The 20,878-nt window shown below is 41.7% G+C and overlaps 1 protein-coding gene across 9 annotated transcripts in view; it reads right to left on the reverse strand.

Moving 5' to 3' along the window:
• Positions 1 to 20,878, reverse strand: part of CUX1 (cut like homeobox 1) — a 278,459-nt gene that overhangs the window by 73,231 nt on the left and 184,350 nt on the right. For 4 of the 9 annotated variants that reach the window (XM_054847169.1, XM_054847168.1, XM_054847167.1 and 1 more), the window contains 6 exons: positions 16,869 to 16,973; positions 14,107 to 14,295; positions 8,168 to 8,226; positions 3,209 to 3,257; positions 2,111 to 2,207; positions 337 to 1,008 (listed from right to left, as the gene is read on the reverse strand). In XM_054847169.1, the coding sequence (XP_054703144.1) occupies positions 337 to 1,008; positions 2,111 to 2,207; positions 3,209 to 3,257; positions 8,168 to 8,226; positions 14,107 to 14,295; positions 16,869 to 16,973 (1,171 nt within the window). The remainder of the gene's footprint in view (positions 1 to 336; positions 1,009 to 2,110; positions 2,208 to 3,208; positions 3,258 to 8,167; positions 8,227 to 14,106; positions 14,296 to 16,868; positions 16,974 to 20,878) is intronic. The other 5 variants (XM_054847172.1, XM_054847170.1, XM_054847173.1 and 2 more) reach the window with 2 other exon arrangements.

Below are 20,878 nucleotides of genomic sequence, written 5' to 3' on the forward strand. Positions count from 1 at the left end.
GTGTTTCTGAGGGCTGATACCCTTGGTAGCTACTGACCCTTTTCACTCTGTATTTAGCTCCGACACAGAGGTATTGGGAAGTGAGGGCTGTAAGCGTCCCTGCTGCTTGCTCCTGCTGACAAACACAAGTCAGCAGCTAAAAAAAACATAAGCAAAGATACTAACCTGCTCGAGCGCTGAAAAACAGAGTTAGAAAGCTGTACTATCTGTACCTGACGTCTGATTCGGGTGAAAACAGCAGCAACGCACAAACGGCCCCGTACAGGGAAGCTTCCAATTTCTAACATTTGTAACTAAGAGGAAATAGGGTAAGACCCTCGGCCGGCGAGCGCTTACCTCTTTGTCTACCCTGGATGCTGCGAAGAGCCAAGATGTTCTGCTCGTCCGAGAGGAACTGCTTCATCTTATGAAATGGCTCCTTGCCTCTCACAGTCAGTTTATTCCATGGCTTTGGCCGGGCTAGTATCTCACTCACAGACCCTTGCGACAGTCCCAACACATAATGTCCAAATATCCGCTGTCCAATATTGTGCTTGATCAACTGCTCTTTCACCTGACGTGCAATTTCGGCTGTGTCTATCTCCTCGCCTTCAGAGATGCTCCCAGCACTTTCTGACTGGCTGGGAGACGGGGCCATGCCATTTACGTCCGGACTTTGTTGTAATGGACTTTGGGAAGATATGGAGTTTGTGCTGTAAGGACCTGTTGAAAAAATCATGCTTGTGCTTCCTGCTTCCTGCATTGCCTTGGAGTAGAAGGACTGCATTAGCTGTCGCTGGAGGAGAGAGTTTAGTGCAAATTTTCCTGTGGAGGCCAGGGGTAAGCTGGGGCTCGCCAGGGATGAGCTGAAAAAGTCTTGACTTAAACCCGTTGGTGAGAACTGGTGTGTACCATTAGTATTGGAAGCCTGCTCCCCCGCGTTGCGGAGCAACTGAGAAGGAGGGGAGGCCGGCAAGGTTGCAGGACGCTGACTCTCAGGCTGGTCTTTCCCTTTTCTCCTGGCTGACCCTACAAGGAAGGTCAAACATAATGCATTATGGGGGATCAAAGAGGGAAAAACCAAGATAAAAAAATGCAAAGTTTGCCCCGCAAAGGGAAAAAGTGCAGATTTACAAGGGCCAATGAAGGTGGGATTTTTGTTTTCGTTTTGGTTTTGGGTTGTTTTCTTTTTTCTTTTTTCTTTTTTTTTTTTTTTTCCATAATTGAAATTTTAATAAGCCAAACAAGGCCCCCAAAACAAACAACATGCATTTCATGTTTGCACCTTTCTTGTATGTTGCAGCCTGGAGAATCCCCCTTACAGACATTAAAACTAGAACAATTACATGAAGTGCAGTTATACATTTAAAATAAATGCAGTTACAGACAGCAAGTCTCTTTGTTGTCTCTCATTCAAGACATTACTCGTTGGACCTGACTGAACCCAAATGCAGCAAACATTTACATTTTGGAACAAACCAATTTGAATAAAGGAATCACCCTTAGGTGGATGCACCAAGATCACTCAGTTAAAGTCATAAAACGCTTCAGAATTCAGTAATCCCAGGGCCAGTGGCAACTTTTAACTTTCTTCCAGCTGCAAAAACCATAAGCATTCAAGTATCTGGAAATTCCATGACTTGCCATTTAAAAAATGTGCACACAAGATGTAAAAAGCCCACATTAGGAAAGCTAAACGGCAAACACACTTTGCTAAAAAGAAAGTATTTTGTTGTTCCAAGCTGACCTGCTGGTAGTATATCTAAGTGTATCAGACAGGAAGATTATTGTGTTCTACATGCAAACATTTTGCATAACACTGTGTGTGGGGGAAGAGACTTCTGGTGCCACAGATGAATTTGTTCCCAAAACAGAAGACAGCCTCAAACGCTACCACTTGGTATGTCTCGTAATGCCTCTCCTTCCTAACCTTTAAAGACTCTCTGAGGTCTCCAAGTTTTATTTTATTATCCAGCCTATAAAACTGCAGAAATCAAACGTTATTCAGTGTTCCTGTTGCCTGTTAATCTTTCTGCCATGCATTAGCTCAGACATTCACCTCTCACACAGCCCTCCCTCCCTTTACGAGACAGCAAACAAACCAGAATAGCCGAAAATCGCGTCAACCTACCACTCAGGTCACTATTTGTGATACGTAGCGTGGCGTTCTCGGACTGCAAGGAGCGGTTCTTCTCCAGCAGCAGCACCTCCAGCGGTTTAGATGCATCCTAAAGAAAATCAAAGTGGGAGGTTTGTTTCTAAAAGCATTAAGTGTCTCACTCAGGCACTAAAAAGGATTTCCAGAGAAGAAAACAAGTGCTCATCTCTGCTGTGAACGCAGTCAGGGAATTCACCATGCATATATTTGCAGGAATCACTCAGTGCTCCTACGTGAGCCACAGAAGAGATTCACTGTTTAATTTTCATTGTAAATCATTCATCAATTCTGCATTATTTTGAAATGTGTAACAACATTTTCTTAATCCTTCTTATTTTAAAATGGTACTGGCAAGCTTTCAATTTAAAAGCTGGAGACTTCTTTTAATCTGATTAAACTAGAAGTTAAGATTATATTATTTCTTCTAGGTCAACTGACCCAAGTTAAGCATTTCCTTGAAATGCTGCATTTCAGCATAAACAGTTTCTTCAAAAATAAAATCAGTCACAGAAATCTGCCATTTACCTTCCACTAAATATCTAACCCTTGACCATAAGAAAACACATCGAAAATTAACCCCACTATATTGATATTCAGAAGCAGGAATTTAATTTGTAACCTTCAAACCAAAGTTTGCTGGAATAGCAGAGATTTCTCCTGCTCTCTTAGTGCTCAAAGGTTTGTTTTCTTTTGTGAACATTATTTTCAAGGCTAACAAAGACTTAAAAATGCTAAAATCCTTGCTCAGCATACTGTCAGTACAAGAAACATGCAAATCTCAGCGTAGCTGTACGCTGACTTTAAAAGACTCAATTCACAACATTAGGGCTATCCACTCCAGCACAGCTGAAACGTCATTCTTTGCCCTTGACCACTTAAAAGAAATTAACAGGCAAAAAATGTTCGGTTCAGCTTTTTACAGAAGAAAACATCAGGAAAACAACGATCGGCCCATATGTCTCAACATCAACAGGAAATTGTCCATGCCAACACCAACGAATTGCAAGACAAAATTTCTGTTCATTAACTGAACTGCCGAAGTAAGTAAGAAAACAAAAGTAGGTTCAGTACCTGCGCACCAGAGCTTTCAGATGGTGCAAACTCCATGGATTTCAATATACTGTGGAAGGCAGAAAAAAAATTATTTTCTATTTCTTCTTTTCATAACAACTGCACTAATGAGCATTAACATTATCATTTCCTACTCTCCAGCAACGCTACAAGTGATAACAACTTTCCTTGCAGTAACACAGCCTCATAATGAATATAGAATAACTATTCAAACTAGTTATTGGATAAGAAAATTTTCTCAAGCGTCATCTAAATCATTCCATATGCAATCCCACCAGGCCAGTTTAAAGCGTAAATTTAAAGGTTAATAAGGATATAACATTTTAAGCTGTCAGAAGCGATATAAATTTATCTGTGAAGCTTGAAGGGAATGAAAAAGTTGTAGCAAAGCAACAAAACAGGGGAATCACCACCACAGTTACAGTACTTAATCTAATATACACCAGCTCACATATCAAGGAAGGTATGCACAAATAATCTTCCCGACCAAGACACTACAGGCTAAAAGGCAGTTTTTCATTTTAATAACCTCCTAGTTCTATGGCAAATGGAAGACACAATGGCACAATATTTCTTAGGAAATATGAAAGATCCAAATATTTATAAGTACGTTAAGAGAAGAATCTGATAGTCTCATTGTCAATATTTTATATAAATACTGCGCGGTCAAAGGACGTCTCCCTTCAAAGCCTTTCAGTTAGAGTTGTATTGTCTGGCAAACCAGAATCTTACTGGAATACAAACTTATTACTGTGCTCTCCCTTATAAATTTTGTTTAAATAGCCCTGCTGCAGGCAGGACGTTAAGTTCCTAAGACCGAAGCAATACATGATTTCAGCTTCTCATTGTACAAAGACAACACTCATTTGTTGAAGAAAAATACATAAGCAGATATAGATAGTGTTTATGCAGCATTTTTCATGCATAAAGCATCAGGAACTTTGTGAGGCAGGGAGAATATGTTTAAGCATGTATTAAACGCGGAAACTGAGTCAAAAAAGGCAGAAGGCCGGTATTAAGATGTAGGGACTAGTTCTGGATGTCAGTAGGAGCCAGCCAGGCACCCAGCACTCATTAACTGCTGCAGACCAATTGGCGTCCAGCTCCTCTATAAATCTGTCCGTGCGTTAATCCAGAATTAGATGCCCAGTAAGTGACACTCTGGAAATCAGTGGTCTCAGTGACTCATTCAAGATCACACAAAGTCATAGCAAATCCAAGGGCGGGGGGGGAAGTCATCCCGAGACAGAAACCTCACACATTTTGTATCTGTCATACTCATTACGTACAGCATTAAATCTGACAGGCTCTCCTACCAATATAATAATTAATAAAATCACAAAATTCTGGCGATCGGTTTCATCATATGGCATCATTGGATGACATCTCTTGCCAGCAGAAATCACTGCAGGGCAGAGCCCTACACAATACACAAGCACATAAAGTAATGCTGTCAAGGCTCTGCTTTACGTGGGCACAACAGCTCACCCACGGGCACAAGTGCCTCTTTTCTGCTATTAACGGAGTCGTGCCACTCAAGGAGAGAGGTTGTGCATTAATGGCTCGAGTTCTTAGAGATCCTGACATATATTGACATCACGGGGATGTTCACTCAGGTTGCTAATCACTGCTGGAAGCAAGCGTTCCCCAGGACACCTCTGCAGAGGCACAGCTCTGCCTACCAGGACTCCACGGTGCTGGGGGAGATAAATACACAGAGACCCGTCTAGGGCAAACCCCAGTCCCTGGTAGGTGCCTGGTTTTGTCCTCCCATGGATTCTGCAGGGTACGGCCTCTGGAAGGACAGCAAGTAGTAACGTATGTCCTCATGACGGTCAAATAAGGAGACCCATCTGAATTTTAAAAACCCCACAATTTCTAACAGCAAATTATCATGTGGCAAACTTCCCATGGCTACTCAGAGGTGTTTCTCTCATTTCCGTTCAGATCAGCAGTACACTTGCGACGCAGGTCTCCCAGTCATCCCCACTTACCACGCACTGGTTTGCCACGCAGAGCGGTCCTGGAGCATACCAACCGGGTTCCTTCTGGATGAGACTAAACCAAGAGAAGCTGCCCGCTCTCGGAGGAGCACGCGCGACACGCTCTGACCACTAACGCGCTGCCTACAGAACCAGACTGAAACCAGTCAGTAGTGCAAAGCAAGCCTGATTTAGTGTGCGTATCTGGTTCTCAGCACCAAGAGCCTGGCGTTAAAGCCTTGGTCCTGCTGTGCCCTGCCACTCGCACAGGCTGCTCTACCAACGCATGTCGGATCCAAGCTCCTGCTGCCAGCTGGGAGCCGAAAGGATCCTAAACTTTGCAGTGGCCTTTTTCAGTGAGTTTGGTGCAGTCATGCGTATTCAAACCTCAGCTGGAAACTTACTGACCTCTGCCTATTTAAAGTGGATTCTTTGCTACCTGAAATAGCCTTCTAGCAATTTCACAGGTAATTTCCTGTACATTTAGAACCCAAAATATACTAAAAACCAGGTTGATGGTATCTTGAATTGCCCTTAGAGGGACATTCAATACAGCAGGTTCATTTTATCAAAAAAATGTAAAAGTTAAACATGTCAAAAATGACTCTCCAAACGTGTCACAAAAGAGACATTTTCCTCGGGAATATGAGGAAGCAAAATGTTTCCCCTTTGGATTCCAGGAATATCAGTCCATGAGACCTCGAAACAATCTGCTGCTCAAGATCACTTATCTGCTTTTTAAAGGAATGATCTTGTGACATGAATCTGCACATCTAAGACGACTTGAAAGATTTTACTCTAAAGGAAATTGTGTATTGGGACAGTTCGACTTTCTGTTCGTATGATCCCGAATGCAAAGGCAGGAGGGTTAGCACTGTCGTATTACTCGAGAGGGAACTGAAAGGACACCCAGAGCTCTCAGATCTCAAAAATAGGTTTAAAATCCATTTGGCACAAAAAATAATGCAGAAAGCAAGGAATTCTCCCATCCCAGATCTTGACATGGACCCAGTTAAGTTCTTCCAAGGTTACAAGTTGGCTGATACTGAGATTCCTCAGCCTAGAATGCCTCTAACATCCTTGGGAGGATTAAGGAAAACACATCAGTGCCAAAACAACTGAGAAATTTATTCTCCTTCTTCCTTACTGACAAGATATCTTTTTCTTGGTGTGTATGTGTGTTATGAGCAGCTCATTTTTGCTGGTGTTACAGGGCACAAAGGCAGGCATAGTAGGATTCAGCAGGAGGGATACCAGATTTACAGCAACAGACTTTCCATAATTTCACTTCAGATCAGGCTGTCGCTCAGGTGATGCACGTTTAGATTTTGGCACATCTTTTGGACCATATAGGAGCAGAGAGGGTGCATGAATGAGCTGCTGTGATGATGTAGCACTGTAAACATCTTCAGTGCTCTCAGAGAGGGTCTTAACCCCTGGCACCATCCAGCGTATAGACCCCAGGCCACCTCCAAGCTCCGTCCCTCCAAAGTCACCTGCCCAGATAAATAAATGTTACCCATGAATTAGGGGATATAAAATCCGTAACAGCCAGGAGAACCGAGTTAATTTGCCGGCACCCGACAAGGGCCACTTCCAGGAGATTCTCCCATCTATTGCACTTTCTCAAAATAACAGGAACACGCAGAACCATGGTACGAACACTCCTGTGTCATGGCTTCTCCTGGGCCTCTTATCTGCCTTCCCATCCCTGCCCGCATGTAAGTCAGTGTTGTAAAAAGCAAATAAAAAAAAGCATTACCTCCAGGAATACAGGGCTCTAAATGAGTTTCATATCTAAAGTAAAGGCATTAAACCAGGTAGGATTTAAAACTCATTTGCTGTTTCGGTACATTCACATTTCAGTAACTCATGTAGCAAATTGGAAGGTTGTGCCCTAATTCCCATTCACTGCTTTACATACGAGGGCATAAACCAGCGGAAATCTGAAGCTGCGTTTCCTTAACTCAGGGGAGAACACGGACATATTTACCCCTACCACTAAAACGATGAGACCAGTTAATATTCAGGTATAATGACCGAAGAAATGGACAACTCCTTTCACTTGACTGAAACTATATACCTACAGCGGGGTGTGCTGCAGCTGGGAACCAGAACCGCAGCCGGCGTGGCTTGAATATAATAGCACCCGGGTCTGGGCAGCCGTGGGGCTTGCAAAACCAAACCTGCTCTCCATATTCTCCGGGGACGTGTAAACAAAAGCACATGACTACCAGCCTCATCTGAAATACCTCATTAAACAAGGTAACATTTTTTCAGTCTTCTGAAAATACACACAAAAATGCCAGAATGATGAAAGAAGAGATGGAGTTTCTTGCAGTTATTTAAACCTTGACACTAAACATATTTCTAGTCAAAAACCTTCTCTTCTGAACCTGACAGCTTATCTTGTTATAGTTTAAAATGAGGCTCTTTTAAGTCTCTTAAAAAACCCCTTGAAATAGGAAGAGGCTGTTTGTGGCTTTAGTTTAAAACCACAATATATTAGCAAAAATATACAGTGAACCAAGCACAGCGTTAAAACGGCAAGTGCTGAACAGTGGCTGGCAAAAGCACAGCAAAGGTATTATGTATGGCCAAAGGCCCTGCATTACGCTCTCGCTCCACATTACATTCAGCTGTTGGCTGGGGATTTTTAAGGAGTGGTCCACCTAAAATACAACAGATTTTCAAACTTTTTACCCTCGGTGGACGATAGTTTTAGCGCCTTTTCTTCACGGACACTTGTATTATTTGCTATTGCGAAACTCCGCCGCAACAAAAAGGAGCGAGTACTCTCAGATGCAGCAGTTGCGCTGGTTCTGGATGCAATTTCTGCCAATATTCCCGATTCCCCCGTCTTTGTGGTTTTGACTGAATTCTTTATTGTTCCAAGAACACAGATTTGTGGCTTCATTTAACAAGCATTGTTAAACTACAGTTTGTGAAAAAAATTATGTAAGCATTTAACACTTACTTTAATTCTTTCTTAACCTCTTCATAATCAGCCTGTCCTTTCAGTTTTTCTTCCAGTTGCTTTAAAAGAAAGAACATGGATTTAATTATTTAGATTTTTTTTTCTGCAGGCTTTCAAAATCATCTTTAAATTATTCCATATATACAGCAGTGCACAAGTGAGGGTTAATGACTCATACCTAATTTACATATATTAGAAAACAAACTATAACCAATTCAACGTAAACACAATTATACCTCGCTCTTCCTTTGTTTACAGAGTGCCAAGCATCACAGAATTCAGTAGGTCCCAGTTCGGCTGTTTGCAATGTCACTGTCACGTGTTCAATGAAGAGATTGGGGAAGAAGGTACGGAAAATGGGGCAGCTGAAATTTTTTACAAAACTAATAAATTGAGTAAACAAGCAGGATGCTTTGGCACATACTGTATTTTATTACAACAGTTCTTGATAACCTTATCCACATAAAAAAAAAAAAAGACTGAAGAAGCTGTTGTTGACTGGAATGCCTTAGGCTTCTAAGACTTCTACAATGCCTCATGCCCAAACAAAACAGCTGTACCGAGTCGTTTTACAAGCATTACTGATTGCAGTAACTAACATGATTACACACCGGAGATGAAGCATTGAGACCAACTCAGCAGGTCTTTTTGCTCAGGTCTACCTGACCTGGGGCAGTCTCAATGGCTTCTCTTCGGTGTGAAGATGCCACAAACGTTGAAACAAACCTCCTAACACAATCCATAACGCAATGCCACACATTTGGACCTTACCCAAGAGCCCCTGCTCCCAACAACAGTGCTCAGCACTACAGGATAAATGCTTCAGGAGGCCTAAAACATAGTGATACATAATTGATGCCGTTATGATGTTTGCAGAAGCCACATTCATTTCCCACTAATAATTTCTTTGCTTAGGACAGGCACACCTGATCTAAGCAAAGAACAGAACTTACTGGCCTGCAACTTCCATGGATAAGTTCAGGTTAGCTTCACTTAATTTTTGGCGTTAAAACTAGTACAGAATCCCAAAGGTCACAGGAAACAGAAATAACACAAGGACGTAACACCCTCAAAGACAGAGCATCTACTTTGAAAAGCAGAGGAATATATGACGTGAAAAAGAAAAATAGGGCTTTATGTCCAGGAGAGGCTGCCTTCAGTGGAGAAACGGATTCAAGATCCTACACCCACTCCTGGGCTGCTCGTTGAATGCAGGAGGACAGCAGGGAAGGGCTGCTGTGAACTTGGATAACTTTAGCAAACCCATTTAAGATGCAGCCCCATAGAGTTGTGCACCAGCAGAGTTATGGGTGCCTGAATGGCAGGGCTGGGACAGACGAACGATTACAGGTGGGAACCTCGTAACCATGTTGTCTTCCCCAGTAAGCCGGTGTGTAGGTATCACCCATCTCAAAGCTATCCAATGGGTACCAGCAGCAAACCCAACCACTGTGTAATACAGCACCCACAGATGAGCGAGTCCATCATCTGAACCATCTTAATAATTTCAGTGAGGATTCTTGAGATGATGATAGCAGCACAATGGGGCTTTGTTGGACTTCCAGATATTTTGCCATCTTTCAAAGGACTTCCTATCATGCCCTTTCCAGCTTACGCACTGCTGACATCTCTGCCTTGCCATTAGTCTGTATATTAAAAAGCAGTGACAAAGTGGACATCCATGTTACCAGTATTCAGCCCTCTGAAATTCCCGTTCCTGCTTTTTGATACCATAATCCACAATCCTTAGTCACTGCTGACAAGAGGCATCTCCCAGCAGTTAATACACGGGCCCTGCTCTGGCAGCTGCTCAACAAGCAACTCCTAACGGGTCACCACCACTGGTTGTTGCAGCAAAGCTGAAACTGTTGTTAAGTGTGGAATTTGCACTCTATGGGACATCGATGAAATGAGCGGCCTAGTGAAAGGTGGTGTGTCCTAGTGTCCTTAGCCATCAGTATCTTCTGCAGTCATTTGGATTGTGTTAAAAAGGAAAAGATTGAAAAATTGTCTATTTGAGCTAAAATAATTTTTACCTGGAAAAATACAGGGCAAGTTTTAGTCATTTCTTCTGACATGTCCTGCTTTACCAAATTCCAGTTACTAACTGGAATTACAAGGAGAACTGACTTTGCTTTATAGAGCAGACACAGTGCTACAGGTGGTTTGGCCCTGCTAAAAAAACCCTATACTGGTGTAACCAGGAAAATCCTGGTTGATGTGACCAGGCAAACGCTACAAATATTAAAGATGTTTGAGGTTTTGATAACCTCCAGCATGTGTTGAAATCTCATGATACAAATGTACTACGTAATCCCAGGGCCCAAGACGTCACTTCAGTTCTCCAAGTTTTAAGGAAGGCCTGCTACGACATGCCACAAGTTCAAGCAGCTTTTCTAGCTACAGCTCTACACGGAGCAAAATGCAGTTACTGTAACAGGGAATCCAGCCAGACTTCTTAATGCACCAGATCAGGATCAGTAAGACTGGAGAGGGATCTTTTAAATCAAACCAGTGAGCCAGAGAGCCCTCGGTACTGGGGAGGAGACTCAGCCTCACGACTGACAGGAGAACTCAACGGGAGGACCCTGCTGAACCACGCGACGTCTTTCAGCTCTCCTTGGCCGTGTCACTCTGCCGACCACTTCTAAATGCTTTTTGCTTCGCTACATCTTAAAGCAAAGATACGCTACAATTTGGTGGGCTTGGCAGCGCTAGGTTAACGGTTGGACTTGACGATCTTTAAGGTCTTTTCCAACCAAAACGATTCTATGGTTCTATGATTCACCTCATCCTTAACTGTGACTCCTAACATTTTTGGGTCTACAAGCAGATTAGCTTTTACAGTAGGGATAACTGGCTAGTTACATGAGTCCTCAGTATAAAGAGTACTGGAATAAATTTAAAACAAACAATATCCTGGCTCAACATGTTAGTTACTTATGCAAGGATATGCTAAGAAAAAAAGCCTTTTGTAGAAACAGATATAAAATACAGAAAAGCTTTAAATTATTCCCATTTTAAAACAATCTATATTAAATGTAATTCTGTACAAGGATATGCTATACCCTGGAAGTATTTCTGGAAATTTTAGATTTAAAAAAAAAAAGAGAGAGAAAAAAAGAGATGTTGACAGAATGAAGCTGTTTGGGACTCTCAGGTACTTGTATGCTGTTATAACAGTATGGCAACCAGCAATATTTTACTCTGAATTGTATAAAAACCACATACGTGCATCATTCCCAAGTACCAAATATAGAGATTGTTGCCATGGAAAATCTGCACCTAAACGTATACTTTACAAAACAATATAAACTAACAACTGAGAATGCAATGCCTGTATATAAGCAGACCATTTAGGCACTTGGCATCTTCCCAGTCAATGACTGTTTTAAAATGTATTAGTATGGTAATTGTCTCAAAGAACCCTGTAAAACGCACAGAACATGGTATAACAAAGGTTCAAGCTGTGAGACAATGTGGAGGAACTAATATCTTGCACTAAATATCAACCTGGTTAATTCAGACAAAATATATTCTAACGTCCTCCAACACACAAAGATGCAGGGAGCCGCAGGACGGAAGGAATGGCCTGGTGGCATTTCTGCACATTAAATTTGCAAATATTCTATGTTAAGGAATCCTCTTGCATTTGGTGGATGAATGAACCCATGTTAGAGCATGCATAGATCGAGTCCCTTCTTATGTTATTTAAAAAAAAAAACAAAACAAAATATTACTGTATTATTAACTAAAGTGTCTTAGGTAAAACAGCATGGGCTGTATTAAGGGGCTTAAAACAATTTAAAGACCCCATTAGACTAATGTCGTAGTTTAGTTTAGTTTAGTTTAGAGTGATAAACTAAAAAGACCATATTTAATTAACCTAGGTTATTTGATGTATCTCGCTGCTAAGTAGCACTGTTGTATTTTAACTGGGTAGCAGGGAAGCTGTGTGTCCCAGCAACAAAGGGTTAATATAATTATAGTTAGAAAAGTCTTGTTACTAGAGGACACGTTTTGATTATTAGATCAGATGAAGATAAAGAAGCAATAATTTTGAAAGTATTTCTGTATTGTTTCATTAAGTCATGGAGTATTAAAGAATTCCCCCAAGATAAGGTCTGAGAACATTGCTTTAATTTGTGAAACTGCGATTCATTTTTTGTGGAGGCAACCACTACAATCTCCGTTATTTTAGAAGCAATTCCTCTGTAATCAAACACGGGATCAACACATCGCCAATGAGATTTGGTTCTTTGTACAACAGATCCCAGACAGGTTTTCCCAGCACTTTGGGGTAAAAGTATGTATTTTGAAATATTTTTATAGTGCAACAAATAAGGTTAAAGAGGGTTGAAATGACTAAAACTTTATCAATAGAGTCACTGCATCAGACAGTATCAACAGGAACCTAAATACAGAGCATTAGCCGGGCAAGCCTATGAGAAAATGGAAGGAGATTACTGAAATGAAAATCAAAGACTTGCTCTGTCATTTCTATGATCCTTTTCCCTTTGAAGTTAATGGCTAAACTAATACTGACCTCAACAGGAACATGCTTTATTCCAAGAAAATCTGTCAAGTGCAAGGACTCCGGATATTTTCTATCAGGCTTTACGAAGAAATAAAAAACCCCTGTAACATGGGAGTAGGCAGCAAAATGTGTCCCTCAAAACCAGGCCAGCTCCTTCCTCCCTCATATTAGGAGTGGTGCCCACATGGTGACAGATGGGCAGAGACCGATACCGTCAATATAGGAAGGCAATAGATTTCCTTTGCTCTACTGAGTTTTCACAGAAATTGCCTGTCTTAAAACATGCCGAAAGCATACCGAATGCAACACGTCGGCTTTCATCCCTAACAGGTATTTGTCCACATAAATTATGTTACCTCAGAGCAAAACTAGTAACCGCTAAAAAATGTCAGAATTAGAACAATTTGTAAGAGTTTCAACTGAACATTAAATCATTCTGATAGAGGAAAGCTACCCACGCCGCAGTCAGAGCTAAGTGGGTACTATCAGCCTCCTGCTTTCAAAAAACTCTCAGACTATAAAACCTGCAAAACTATGAAGTCTTTAATGGAATAGATAAATTTATCTTGTTTACACTTTGAAGCTCATAGATGGCAGAACAATGCAAGAGACAGGAGTTACAGGAAACTGATTCATAACCCATGTCAGGAAACATCTCTCATGCTTACTGATAGATCAAAATTGTGTGGGCTAGCGCACAAAGAAAGTAAAGCTGCTGAAGCGAAAGGTAAAAGGGTCACTCACAAAACTGTTAGATGTTTTCTTCTGGTTTTAGTGCAGTGCTACTGGTATGCAAATGAGGATAGGACTGGACTGCTAATTATAAATGGGAATTACTGCACAGCAAATATACAGTTTGAAAAAATAATTAAATGGTTATTAAGACTAGAAAGCCTTCTGTGTCTCCATTTTACTTGGTTTTATGCTCTGAATGATTCACTTCCCTCTTCCAGTGGAGAGAACTGCAGGGGATAGCAGGTACATTCAAAGATAGACCATAGCACAATAAACATTCCTGGCAAATCTGCAATACCAATCACTGGCATGGGAATTAGAAGTTCTAAAACCTAAAAAGGATTTTCTGTGCCTTTTCAATTCAGCTATTTCACTACATATCCATGGTAAATATACACTGGGTTTTGCTGGTGGTTTTAATTCTTAAAGTAGCCGTGTTCTGCAAAACCAAATTTTAAAACAATGAGAACTAGGTAAATTACATTTCAACAAAACTGTGATTACTTAGAATAAAACATCACAGAAACTGGAATTCAACCGCATCCTGAAGAAGCCAATAGCTTTTACGGCGCCTCTCAGAACCACGGAAGACTTACATCAATAAAACCCAATATTGGTACGTCAGTTATATCCTTGGAAAGCTGCTGAGCACAGAACCGAGCCTTACTTTCAGTGTGCTGTTCTTGGCGGTCAACTGCTGCTCCAGCTGTGAGATTTGGCTGCTGGAGTTCTCCCGCAGCTTGGTGAGGCTGCCCTGGAGTCTCTGGACATCTTCTACGAGCTGGGCGATCTCCCGCTCCTTCGCAGCCAGTTCTACTTCCAAGCTGGATCGTGTTAGCACCTCGATGGCCTGCTCCTAATGCGAAAAAAAGTGTTAGACCACATCAATAAATGTGATTGACTGCATGAATCTGGAAGATGAACCTTTCTACGCCCCAGGACAGCTCTTTGGTAAAATAGGGATAATGGAGAGAATAAAGTTCCCTGTTTCATTAAATGTACTGGAAAGACGCAGCCGTGAAAGTCAAAGGATTCTATTTAGATCTATTTATTATTAATAGTCCAAATGCTTTGACAACTATGAAAATCTGTGCTTACAAAATACTAATCAGATAAAATATTCTGAAGTAATGGAGCAGAATTTCCTAATCAAGAACGGCAGAGTCATGTGCCTTTGGCTCTTCGTATGCGTGCCACACATTCCAGGCAAAATTGTCAAAAATTGCCCCAAAGTGCTACTTCCAATGCACTTGCTCCTTGCATGAAAATCATTCACTGTTAACGTTACTGCTAGCAACTAAAGCCTGTCCTCCATGGGGATGAAGAGAGATGTGACAGCTGTTAAGACAAGGCCCTTCTCCCTATGGTCTCCACTTTCAGAAATTCCCTTTCCTACATCAGGATCTTTCTTCTTCCAGTTTTCCATGGCTGTGAAGTCTGTCCTCAAGCCAGAAAATTCCTCACTAGACCGACTTTCCAGTAGGACAAGAAATAAGAGAGGACAGAGAAGTTAAGACGAAGGTAGGGTCTATTCAGAAAAGATAACACAGACTAATTGTACCATGTCTTTTGTCTCCTCCTGTGTTAAGAGATCAACAGCTATAATGCATCGGAGAGCTCTGGACCTCTAACATAAGGAAATCCTTGTGCAGATCTGGGGAGCACGAGGCAGCCCAATGATGAACACGCGTTCCATTAAAAAGCCTAAAACGCGTCTTACAAAGGTTAATGGCTGTTCCTCAGAAAACACCAGTGATGTTGGAAAGAATCCATTTATCAAGAGAGACACAATGATCGTAAGCATTATACCGAAGATCCTACGGCAAAAGAGCTGAAAATTCAACCCACCGATGCTGTCACCCAAGCACTTTCCTTACAATTCAAGATGACATTGCAGCAGATTGAAACATACTACGTACCCTCTTTTCTGGAAAATACAGGCACAACAAAATACCTTTTCCTTATCTTCTAAGCACTTAGCTTGATTCTCAGTGACTACATACCATTGTATCTCATAGAAAGCTACAAGCACGAACAGCAGTTAACAACGCTCTCCTATTACACTGAATTATACTTTTAACTTGAAAAAACCTCTAATTTGCTTGCATGAAACATCACAAGTTGTATAATCATCTGCTGCTTGTGCCTATTGAGACTAGAACGTAGAGTCTGAAATAAGATAGATAATGATCATTTTCATCCTGCAGTAGTTGTCATATTAAATATAAATGAAGTGCAGAAGTACTATTAAATACAAGAAAGACCTAATGTTAAAATAATGATAAGACTAGGACACGAGATAGGAAGAGGCAGGTAATTCAGAGTTACAAGTGATATTCAGGCTTTTTATTTATTTATTTATTTATTGTTTTGCAGCCTGCTTGTCTATCTTCTGACTTCTCTGAGAAAATACCGCGTCGTATTAATAGACGACCAAACAGATCTGGAGGGCTTATGGTTTGTTACTCATTCTCTGCAAATGTATTTTAAAGATAACCACGTGTTTCTCTGATATCAGTGTCAAGCGTGTATATGGCTCACAAGAAAAAAAGCAATATAAGGAGCGTGATTTCTTTTGTTTGTTAAGTCTGCTGCTGAGAAGTAGACTAAATTTCACTTAATTGCATATTTACATTTAAATACTCCTATTTCTCCTTTGGCAAACAAAAATCAAAATAATCTGCCTGCTCATCTGTGATACCTGTTAACCCAGGACCAGCTGGAGTCCTGTAATAGCACTCTGTGCCCGCAAGGTCCGATCAGCAGAGTCAGCGCTACCAACCTCCCCAAACAGCCGTGTTTCCTTTATTTAGAAACACACAGAGAAGGCAACAACCGGCCAAACCTTTAGCAGTACAGGATATCTTCTCAATTTTCTAAGCTTCTTTTATTGCATTTGTAGGAACGACACTGAATTTACTTCTAGTTCCTCTGACAGCCCATAGACTAAGAATAACAAGACGCAGAAACCGGCAGGCAGCAGCAACCAACTCTGGGCAAAGCTGGTCCCCTCGGTCTGAAGCTCCACGGCTCTGCCGTGCCCTCCAGGCAGGCATGTGCTGATGGCCCACCGAGGCACTCTTTGTTATACCGCGCTGCTGCCTTTATTTTTCCCTCTGCTGACGGCTCCTACCAACGTGAAATCATTTCTGAGAGCTGCTGCTATCCGCCTGGACCAGCGGCCGTGGAGAGCTATGGATCACCGTACCAGTCACCACGGAGCAGAGTGACCTCTGTCCTCCCCGTGGTCTCCTGCAGCCACCAACCCACGGAGAAGTTTAACCAAACCGCCGTCCCAAAGGAACGCAATTCCATTTCAGTTAAAATATAACTCTGAACAGATATTTTTATAGCTGCGAGCATAAATTGAAAGAGCTGTACTGCAGGAATGTCAGAAACCTGTAAGAGTCAGTAAATATTTTCTCTCACCACATCAGGTGCCTTCTGGATCTGCGTAGCAAGTTGGAGAGATTTGTTAGCTGACGAGAGCTGCTCCCTTAAGGTCTCTGCCTCTCTCTGAGCCACCTCTGCCCTCTGAAGGAAATGAAAAGGGGTGAAAAGAGAAAGTACATTCAGTTTAACAACTGACAATTATTACAAGAACATTCATCAATTCATGCCTGACTGAATATAATTGATTTTCCTAAACACTCAACCTAATAAATGTTAGAAAAAAACATAGAATGTGATGGATTTTTATTTTAAACAGTACAAGGAAGAAATAATTGAGCGATTATGACAGTAATTTAACGCTAGGAGCAAGGAATCCCCTGCTGATACTAATGCTGCGGCCCACTGAATTTCCCAGACTGAATAAATACAAGTGGAAATGGAGTCTTTTTATTCAATTTCTTTCTATTCTCATAGACCAAGCAGATTTTATTGCAAGGTTCCTCATGGGAATAATTCTCACGGGTAAATGCTGAATTAAAAGATATTCTGACCATTCTTTCTAACACACATACAATGTTGTGGGCTGTCTTTCCTTCAGTAATTATTTCCCAAAACATGAATTGTTAGATTCTGTTCTTTCAGCAGGTCTATTTATTCAACAATATTTAACCCTAAACTGACAATTTTGCACAGATCAGTTACCGACTGCTGAGGATTTACGCAATATCTGATAAGCCTGTGACTTGGCTACCAGACAAAATTCCCATACAAATATTGAATAATAATAGAAAGGAGAAAGGCAGAATTATGAGGAAAGATTGTCTCTACAAGAGTTTGGGTAGAGACAGATGGATCAGTAACTTCAGGCAATAAATAGCAGCAAAGTCCTTTCCATAATTCTGTATAAGCTTCTGTTAAGAAAAGCGGTTGTTTTTACAGTATATACTCCTCCTGGCCAGACTTTCTTCTCTCACTTTTTAAAAAAAAAAAAAAAAAAAAAAAGTATTTTATTGTTATAAACCCACACTGCTTACCTCCTTGAGTAATCAATATTTCACCTAGGCTGCTCCATGCAAATCACACTGCACTTTCAGCAGAAAATAGCTAAAATCATTTTCTATCTCTGCTTCCAAGACATATCACCAACTCTTGCAAATCCACGAACTGCCACCAACCAAGGCCAAAACTTTTCTTGACCAACTTTCACCCTTTACACAGGTGGGTCCCTTTATTAAATAATAAATGCATTCTTAAGCCACCCAAACTGCTGTATTTCTGCGTGCCAGACTCTCCAGTTTTTCAGCTAATCCTTTTGAAAACCTAAGTCATCTAAAATAGCGAATATAAACCCCATCTCCCTGCATGTGTGCATGGTCTTTGAGTTACTACTCAAAGCAGAGACTCTGTCTGCATGTTTAATCAATCAGTAAACTAACGGCAATCAAATCCTAAATGCATCAGCTGCGCTATTTGCTCACAACATTATATTAAATGATTTTGCATAGGTTCTACAGCTGTAATTAAAATGTAATTGTAAAAAGTACAGTGACATGGTTCTAATAATCAGAGCATGGGACACAACCTATTGTGCACACGACAAAATGGAAGCGGCATTAAAAATGCACAAAAAGAGAGTTTACGTTGTTTATGCGGCTGGATAATATTAGGATAAAAACCTGAGCTAACAATAAGATTGAGATAAATTATTTTCTCGCACTTTATTTGACGTGGATATACATATATTGATCTAATAACTGCTAAACAACTCCAGGAAAGCAGGACAAGTTACTCTGTGGCGCTCGCTCTCGAATCTAGTGCTGGCTAAGTAAGTAATGGGTTTTGCAGCCTTAAGCAATTCTGCTGATGGCTTCCATTCACAGCAGCATTGTTTTGAGAATCTATTCAGCTTGCATGCAAGCAAACCACAGAGGATATTTCTAATAGATGTTACATCTGCATATACAGTAAGCTGTCAGCTGCCCTTTCTGCAGAGCCTCCCCAGCCAATTCAAACACCTGTTGTAATCCTGTGAATAATATTAGACAAGATTTCATACTATGCCTTGTTAAAAATACATCAACAGAAACTTTGGGTAATTCTGTTTGGGAAATACTGGTCAATTTTGCCCTCTTTATTTCCGGAATGGAAGCTTTTTAGAGTCAGAATTATAGACTTGTTCAGTGTCGGGAAAGCACTTTTGGGTGCTATTGCAATATAAATTATAAAATACACACAAAAACCTGTTCAAAGAATGGTACAGTTTCGAAATTGAGCATTTAAAAGTTTTGAAAAGCCAACCCGAAGGCTGCAGGTATGTTTGGCCACCCCGGGTGCGCGGGGCTTGGGGCGGCAGGCTGGAACACACACCAACATGCCATTGCTTTTTCCCAAGGAGACCCCCTACTTCATTCAGCTCTCAGGATGAATATTGCTCGGTGAATGAATATTTTGCTTTGTCCTCCTTGTTCCGTGTGTGACCTCTGTGGTTTATGTACTGCAAACTAATCCCACCCTCCTCTGCAGATAGGATTAATCGCTTCCTCACAGGTTCTGCTCTGGTCTCCACCACCAAAGGATCTAAGTGCTTCAGACACGTTAATGGCAACGCTGGCACAAACCCCCATTTTGAGCTATTTGTGTTCCCCAAGCCCCCAGCATACTTCCATTCGGGTGCTCTGCACGGCGGTGTCAACCATGACCTCACCACGCGGCATGGGCTGCGTTTGGCCGCTTCGCACCTGCTCACCTGCACCCAAGACCCCATACGGCGGCTGCGGTGCTGCTCCCGTGCAAAAACCTCTGGTTTTGCCTCTGGGACTCCTACCCCTCTTTGCTTGTCACCTTGTCCCCTTCCCGATTCATTCTGGCCACTGGAAGCACCGTTTTGTCTTCTCTTTAGCTTCAGGCAGGCAAAAGCAACCTCGTACCTCCCACGACCTAACAAATACACGCAAACTTCCAAAATGTGTCTTACCCCCACGATTCTCCTCCTTCCTCGTTTCGTTGCTTCTTCTCCCAACGTCCTCGCAGCAGTCCTGTCCTGTCCTGCTCCTTCTCCTCCCTCCCTCCCCACCACGAACCCCCTCTCCGTACTCTCACGCCGACGTTGCCCGTCTCCCCGTCACGGCGGAGGCAGCCTGGAGGAGCATCTCCCCTCCCGGTGCTCCCCGTCAAAGCGGCACTGAACTTTACGTTACAACCAAGAGAAGAAAAACCTGGTTGGTTAATGTTCACCCAGCCAGCGCAGCGATAGACTGCCGCGTGCTTGGGACAGGCACGGACATCAAAGCTGACAAATTCAAACCAGATTCTGCTGAGTTTGTGTGAACTTGGGATTTTTTTCAAGATGCTTATAGGCTGGCCAAAATTGGGGCTTTTTTTTTGTTTGTTTTCTTTTGCTACTTGAAGCAACAGAAGATACAACACAACCCTGAGAAAAAGGCAAACCCTCCCTCATCAAGTGCCAAGCCCCTTCTCTTAAATATGGGCACAGCAGGCTCCTCACCAAAACAGCAGAACAACTCGTAACATGTGGGGAAAACTGGATTTTTTTCCCTAATCTTGCTCTTAGAAATGGTTGAACAATTTTTCCTGAAATAAGAAAAGAGAGTGCAGCCAGAGACAGACGCCCAGTATGGAAAATGGCTAAACCCTAGCGATCTTGCACAACTTGGAGCCACTGGAAAGTTCACGCAACCTTCTCTTTGTGTGAAACTATCCCGCTTTGGCTAAGAAATATGTATGCCGTAATACAGTTGCTTTTCATCAGCCAGTGCTAAAACTCTTTGTTTCTTACTTCCAAATCTACTGCGCACCTAGAAGAACCACGATGACCAGTGACAGTCACACTACTGGCCTTGAGAGAGATCATGCAAATCCAGTGTTGTCTAAAATGCTCAGTCATATAATTCCTCCTAATTTCCATACTGCTTTTTTTCTAGCATAGAGCTACCTCCCCGGTAACAAAATATTTCAACATACTTTCCTTCTCCTTAATATAGCATGCAAATATTGTACTGTTCACAGTGGAGCAAGCAGGTCAGGAG

This window comes from Grus americana, chromosome 19 (genome assembly GCF_028858705.1).
Source record: "Grus americana isolate bGruAme1 chromosome 19, bGruAme1.mat, whole genome shotgun sequence".
NCBI lineage: Eukaryota > Metazoa > Chordata > Aves > Gruiformes > Gruidae > Grus > Grus americana.